General features: G+C 39.0%; 1 protein-coding gene and 1 long non-coding RNA gene across 2 annotated transcripts; both read left to right on the top strand.

Annotated features, from left to right (window-relative positions):
* Nucleotides 1-2,261: 2,261 nt before the first annotated feature.
* Nucleotides 2,262-6,128, top strand: zfp64 (zinc finger protein 64 homolog (mouse)). Its single transcript, XM_087781362.1, has 6 exons — nucleotides 2,262-2,447; nucleotides 2,504-2,644; nucleotides 3,635-3,781; nucleotides 3,840-3,902; nucleotides 3,964-4,215; nucleotides 4,907-6,128. Exons 1-6 carry the CDS (start codon nucleotides 2,426-2,428, stop codon nucleotides 6,079-6,081), a joined length of 1,800 nt encoding a protein of 599 aa, XP_087637488.1. The 5' UTR covers nucleotides 2,262-2,425; the 3' UTR covers nucleotides 6,082-6,128.
* A 564-nt stretch (nucleotides 6,129-6,692) lies between these two features.
* LOC148059100 (uncharacterized) lies at nucleotides 6,693-7,200 on the top strand. The gene is made up of 3 exons (XR_015709357.1): nucleotides 6,693-6,782; nucleotides 6,940-7,068; nucleotides 7,134-7,200. It is a non-coding gene; the product is annotated as an uncharacterized LOC148059100 (long non-coding RNA).
* The last annotated feature ends 52 nt before the right edge of the window (nucleotides 7,201-7,252 follow it).

Here is a 7,252-nt window from a genome sequence, read left to right as displayed (position 1 = left end):
CTGGGAGCAAGGGTGTGGATGCATGTTCCTCAGGGGCCCTGTTTGTACAGGGACTCTTGTGAGGGGCTATCAAGCAAAAATAAAAAAGCGAAAAATATTCAATGATTAAATCAAGATAAATATGCGTATTTTATTGTATTTATATCATTATTGTTTTAAAAAAAACATTATATAAAAGCATTTTTTTTAATATTCACTATTTTTGAGGCTCAATAAATACTACAAAAAGAAAAGTCCCAATAAAAAACCCTTTATTCATATTAATAGACTAGTAATGAATAAGAAAATATAATGGTTAGTTTCTACGTGATCTTTGACCTCACGAGGGCCACGTAAATACAGTCAAAGGGACAAATGTTCGCTCTCTAATGTGAACCATTTCTCAACAGCAGGTGGCGCTAAGGTGACGCGTCAAAGTATTATTTTCACTTAATTTGGTTGTAGATGTTGCAGCAGCACTGTGTGTATGTTATTATCACTATAATTCATTTATTTTAATAGAACTATTTACATTTATTCTACAGAAACTGAAGAAGAAAATCAAGATAAAGATTTATTTTTTAATAAATATTTCTTTATATTGCGATTGTGGTGATAATCATTAGCACTTGCGCTAATAATACTTTTCGTTGTGTCCGTGAAAAGATTGTTACAATAATGTTGATGAATTACAAGACAATATATTAGATTTTTTATCATTATTAATTCTAAAACACCTCAAAAACTGTAGAAAAAATAAAGAAAATAGAAGAAAATATTCATCCAAAATGTAGTTGTATTTTTTTTTTAATATAATCATAATTATGAGATCATTTTCCTAAGTTTAGAGATTTTTCTCACTTGTTTGTGGTCAGTTTGCAGTGTTGAACTAGAAATATATCACTGAAATAATACATAGAAAAAATGTAATCAAACGTTTACATTGTAATTGTGATGCTCATCATTAACACTTGCTAATATTATTATATAATTATATTAATGAAATAAACAATAAATACTCGGAAAATGTTTAAACAAAAATGTGTAACTAAAACAACAATCATCACTAAACAACTGGAACAAAAAATTGGTCTTTGTAACATTAATTATCTTATTATTATGGTATAGTATATTATTAAATAGTAAATCACTTTCAATTCATTCTAAAAATGCACTGTAATTATTGTCATGACATTATTTGGAAAAGGGATTGGCACAGTGAGCGAGTGTGTGTGTGTGTGTCTTTGTGCATTTGTGTGTCCTGTCTAGATTTGCTGTTTCAGCAGTGAAGGAATCAGTGATGTGCGTTTGCGAGTGGGAAAGTCGTCGTAAGGAAATTCCGGAGCTTCACGGTGGCAATCAGGCAGTTAAGGAGCTGCCAGTGAAAATGGAGCTGTGTGTCAGTCACTTTCATGGCTTATTCACTCCAGCACCACAGTTCTGCTGCTGAAAGAAGAAAAAACACACTCTTTACATTCACACACTGGGTAATTCAGCAGCACTTGAGAGGTTCCAGTGTGGAGCCGAGCAGCCTCTGTGAAGGTGGTGCTGGTTGGGAAAGTCAAAGACCAACTGGGGATGACAGGAAGTGAGCGTGGAAGAAGGAAACGCAGATGATGACGAAAGAAAAGACATTGAATGTCGTGATCACGAGAAACATATGTGTGTTTTTTTTTTGCTTGTCAACAAAGCAACTTTAAAAAAAACAAACATCCATCTTATCTTCCACCTATGGAGGGGCATCTGAAGAGATTATTCATGCAATAAAATTTAATTTAATGTCCTTCAGACAATCCTGCTGATGCTACACCAGGAGCGTCTGTTTCTGTTGAAAAAACAAATATATCAATAAATACATTCATGAAAGAACAGAAGACAAAAGACCAAATAAAGTGTTAGTGTATTCTTTCAAAGTTGCACTTAATATATTGTGTTATTTAAGGAGATAGAAGTTTGAAAATCAGTTTAAATTGTCGAAATGTGTGAGTGTCCAATAGAAATGATTATATTTAATTGAATCTGATGTTTCAGTAATAAATAGAATAGATTAATAATATCTAAAAATAAAAGGGGCAAGGGAGGAAAATAAAACTGTTTACACACTTTGTTATCAACTAATCTGGACATTTCCATCTGAATTAATTTAATCTTGAACGACAAAGACGCCTTTCTTCTGGCGCGTTGATTCTGTCAGAAATAATTCTGGGCTCACTGTTTCCGACCCATCGTGCCGGCAGCTGTCGTAAACGCGGTGCCGTCTGTCGCAAAGTCGATCCCATCACCAGTGTTGTTGTCGCAGAATCTTTCTTTCCCAAAAACTAGAGTTGATTTTTCACTCGTTAAATGTTTGTTTCGGATGTTCGTGTTCTGCTCATAAGTCGGTTCGGTTCTCTTCCGCTGCAGGAGGCTGATAAAAATGAGTTAATGTCGGAGAAGAAGTGAAGAAATGGAGACGTTTAGCTCTGCAGGTGAAGATTGTTGTTGTTGTTGTTGTTGTTGTTGTTCCTGACATGTGTGTCTCCAGCTCATGCTCTGGTGGTGGAGGTCAGTCCTGACATCCACATCTGCGGCTTCTGCAAACAGCAGTTCAATCATTTTGAGGTTTTTCTCGCCCACAAGCAACATGGCTGCTCGTTCTCTGCGTCTGACCCAGGTGCCCTCCCAGGTAACAACACACTGAGAGTCTTTCAACCACAGACCAGCTGCGTTTCTCACTAGAACAAAAATATGATATAATAGTAACATTTGATGTTAATAAAATATGGTTAATGCTGGAAAAAAACAACAAAAACATTTAGGACTTTAAATATCTTAAGCAATTATATTTGTCCTCTTCAATTAAATATACAATTCTAAGGCTAATTATTATATATATTTATTTATCAATGATAGTGACGATATTATTTAAAAAGAAACATGTTAAATATATGTTATTGTGTTGTTTCTTTTGCATGTTTTTTATGTTCTTTGTTTTTATCCTGCAATTAATTATCTATAGCTTTTTCATTCTGAGGACATTTGCATTTCAGATGCGTTTTAAAATGCTTTGTTCATTAATTTCCCTGTTTTCGGCTGATATTTATATAATATTAACATTAAATTTTAATGAAATAAGTTTATGGTCCAACAATAACATAAACATTAGAACGTAAGACCTTTTTATTCTTGCAGACTTTTCCTTGATTTTCTGGAACTCCTGTGTTGTTCTCAGTATTATCTTGACCTTTAAAGTATATACTTTATTGAATATTGTTTTGATTGTTTAAGCGCTTTGTGACCCTGGTCTGGAAAAGCTCTATATAAATATAAATTACTTACTTACTTAAGTAAGTAATATTTCTCTTCTTGGTCTCATATTAGAAATATATGTAATAATAATAAAAATATATGTTAGTTATTTATATACATACTGTATAAGTAATTATTATATATATTTAATGTTATTAATGATAATAATCATGATAACAATAATATGTAACAAAGTATATTAAAATCTATTAAAACATATATGTTAATATAACTTTATTTATATTTTAATAATTTAATTGTATCATTTTGTTCTACTATTCTTCCCTGAACTATAAACATGTATTTTTCAAAGTTTCAAAATTCATTTTTTGTATTATTTATTATTACCTTCCTGGTTTCTGTTAAGATTCCAGCGCAGAGTTTGTGCTGCAGCAGACGTACCAGACCTGCGCGCCCAGAGGCATCAAGAGGATCCTCAGCAAAACCCCCAAAACTGCTGCCAAGAAGCTCAAGCCGACGCTCACGCAGAAGCGACACAGCTGCTGCTTCTCAGGTGCGACCGCGCTGTTAGAAAATGACGTCTGAACTGATCTCTGATCTGTCTCCTGCAGGATGCACCTTCAAGACGCAGTACGGCCAGAAGGACATGGAGAGACACCTGAAGACTCACACAGGTACGTTGATCACATGCATGATCCTCAAACGTGTCTCCGTGGTAACGATCTGACTCTGAAGGAGAGAAGCCGTTCGAGTGCGAGCTCTGCCACAAGCGCTTCAGTCGGCGGGACAAACTCAACATGCACAGCCGCTCGCACACGGGCGAGAAGCCGCACAAGTGCAAGTTGTGTTCGTACGCGGCCGCGGACAGCAGCAGCCTGAAGAAGCACCTGCGCATCCACTTCGACGAGAGACCCTTCAAGTGCCAGATCTGTCCGTACGCCAGTCGCAACTCCAGCCAGCTCACCGTGCATCTGCGCTCACACACCGGTGCGTCTGCTGCCCTCTCTTCTGGTCAACTATCTGACCATATGTATCAACGATACTTTATATAGTGACACTGTAGTAACAAGTATATATGTGTAGTATTGTCCAGTACTTTAATCTGGTGTTGCAGTATTTACAGACCACATGACTCTTGACGAAGTCGTAACTGCTTTCATTTGTTTTCAAACCAAAATATGTGCAAACATCAGCTTTAAAAGCTGCTGGAGTCACTGTATCCTCTCGTCCTCAGTCATCACCAAGATCTTGCAGGTTTTTATTGGTCTTTTAGCTGCTTAGGAAAGAATGTAACTGCTTTCATTTGTTTTCCAACCAAAATATGTCGAAACATCAGCTTTAAAAGCTGCTGGAGTCACTGTATCCTCTCGTCCTCAGTCATCGGCAGCATCTTAATTGTTTGGCTGCCTCTGTGGGGCTTAAGTTGCCGGGACATAATGAATGCTGCCATCTAGTGTCCAGAAGTTTGTTTGCAACAAAAAAATGAAAACATTGAATATTGTTAATTGAACATATTAAAATGAATGATTTTAATTTTATACACAGTTAATTTAAATATAATCCATAAAAGAATCAAGATAAAAATCTTATTTGATTTGTAAGCCAGAATAGATAATATAAATTTTGAATATGGTGTCGTATATAAAACAAAGTCTAAAACAATGAAGTGTGTGTTCAGGCGACGCTCCGTTCCAGTGCCAGCAGTGCGACGCCAAGTTCAAGATCAACTCGGACCTGAAGCGACACGTGCGGATCCACTCGGGCGAGAAGCCGTACAAGTGCGACTTCTGCGACTACCGCTGCGCCATGAAGGGGAACCTCAAGTCCCACGTCCAGATCAAGCACGCCAGCGAGAACGCCCACAGCTGCCAGCTCTGCAACTTCACCTGCGGCAGCAGGACCGCCCTGCGGCAGCACGCCCGGGCACACCAGCCGGCGCAGCCCGTCCGCTGCTCCCAGTGCGCGTACTCCTGCTCCAGCAAGGGGGCGCTGCGGGTCCACGAGCGCGTGCACTCGGAGGAGCGGCCCTTCAAGTGCCAGCACTGCACGTTCGCCTCCAAGCAGCGCAGCAACCTGCTCATCCACTGCAGGAAGTTCCACGCCGATGTAGCGGAGAAAGTGGGCGGAGCCGGCGGCTGCGGCGGCAAAGGAGATCCGTCGAAGCCCGGCAGCTCTCGGTACCGGGCCAAACTGGAAGCGGCGCGAGCGTTTTCCTGCGACTCGTGCAGCGCCTCGTTCGTGCGGGAGGACTCTCTGCGGAGCCACCAGAAGCAGCACAAAGTGGCTCCGGTGAATCTGCCCAAGAATCCAGCAGAGACTCTGTCCACGTTACCAAAGTTCAAAATCATCGTGTCCTCGGGTCAGGAGAACATTCAGCAGAGTCCGAACAAAATGGTTCTGCTTAGCTCGGAACACCAGGACCTGGTCGTGAACTCCATGATCCAGCAGGTGGAGCTGAACACGGAACCCGCTCTGGAAGCCCAGACGGTCCTGTTGGCTCACCTGAACTCCGAGGACCAGAACCCGCTCCACCAGGCGCTGCTCCAGACTTCTATCCCGGGACCAGAGTCCGACGGCGCCGCGCAGACTTTCATCACCGGCTGCTCAGAACTGGACCGTCTGATCCAGGAGGGCACGGAGGTGACGGTGGTGACCGTGGGCGACGCAGCAGAGGGAGCGTCGTCGCTGGACAAGCCGGGCCAGGACGGGTCCCTCCTGGTGCCGAACATCAACCTCAGTGGGCAGAACATGGTGATCCACAGCGTCCCTCTGATCGTGTCCACTCAGCAGCAGCCGAGCTCTCTGGAGCAGCTTTATGCAGACACTCAGACACTAGAGGGCGACACTGAGTGAAACATGTTCAGTTGAATATTTAGAATAAACAATTGTTGTTACAAGTATTATTGACGTCTTAATCCTCGCGCCTTACAGTACATGCTGCTTAAAATTAAATCTTAAAATAATTATTTCACTTACGTTGTACGTTTATGAGTTTTTTTGGCCAAAATCTTAAAACAAATAGCAATTATGATTTTGAACATTGTTCATGTTTACTGAGTTTGTGTTTAGTTTCTTTAAAAAGACTGACTAACGTTAAAATTAAAGGAGGGACATGTATTCCAAAAGTTTTTAAATTGAAATTATAAATTACTTCAAATTAAAGTAAAAAATTGCAAAATAATATTCAGTGTTAAAACAGAAATATAATTACAACATTAACAATATAAAAATCGTTGAGTCATAAATCATATATTCTTTATGAACAGGAAAAAAACGATTACAATGTAGTTTAAATATTATTTGAAAATGTTGGTTAACTATTAGTTAATTATTATCATTAAGGGTAGTTTATCTTTCTATTTCTTAACTTTAATAATTGCCCCGGAACTAATCTGTTGGTTCCGCCGGGACACATTAAATAAACGGACTTCCCACGATGCAAAATTATTTTAAGGATTAAAACTATTATTGAAAAGATAATTTAACAAACGCATCATCGACCTCCTGTAATTGTATTCGGAAGTAAAATGTCCTCTTTTCAACAGTTCAACGAGGTAATTTGATTTATTAATCCACTTTTTTTGCGAACAATTCGCTTTATTTTGTCTTGGTGAGCAGTTGTTTCTCATAAAACTTTGAATTTATTATATATTTGTTAAATACGTTGGTTTGACTTTTAAGAACGTATTCTTTTTTGTTGTTTAAAATCAGGTTTTAGCGGTATCTAGTTATCTAAATCTGACTGAGAAAAATTGTATACGTCGACGCCATGACGCGGAAAGACCACAAGATGGCGCTAGAGGTGAGGTAAAACTACAACATCGTCGTTCCTGTATTCAGGTGTGTTAAGTAGCTTTTTGTCTCCAGGTAATAATCATAATAACAATAATAATTTATGTGTATAGCACGGAGCAAGAAGAAGGCTTTCCTGGACGGTCAGGTGACGTCATGTCGAGCCGTTGACGTCATTAAACGACGACGAGGTAAATCCAGTCCTGTTTAATTAAATAGATAAATTACACGT

Source organism: Callionymus lyra, chromosome 19, assembly GCF_982586985.1.
Source record: "Callionymus lyra chromosome 19, fCalLyr1.hap1.1, whole genome shotgun sequence".
Lineage (NCBI taxonomy): Eukaryota > Metazoa > Chordata > Actinopteri > Syngnathiformes > Callionymidae > Callionymus > Callionymus lyra.
Note: the sequence above shows the minus strand (reverse complement) of the source record. Positions and strands in the feature narration are given on the sequence as shown.

Bases quoted from the DNA above. Each gene is read 5' to 3' on its own strand.
- zfp64 (XM_087781362.1), top strand. From the start codon at position 2,426: ATGGAGACGTTTAGCTCTGCAG. The intron at 3,782-3,839 runs GTGCGACCGCGC...TGTCTCCTGCAG, and splicing joins ACACAGCTGCTGCTTCTCAG to GATGCACCTTCAAGACGCAG. The intron at 4,216-4,906 runs GTGCGTCTGCTG...GTGTGTGTTCAG, and splicing joins GCATCTGCGCTCACACACCG to GCGACGCTCCGTTCCAGTGC.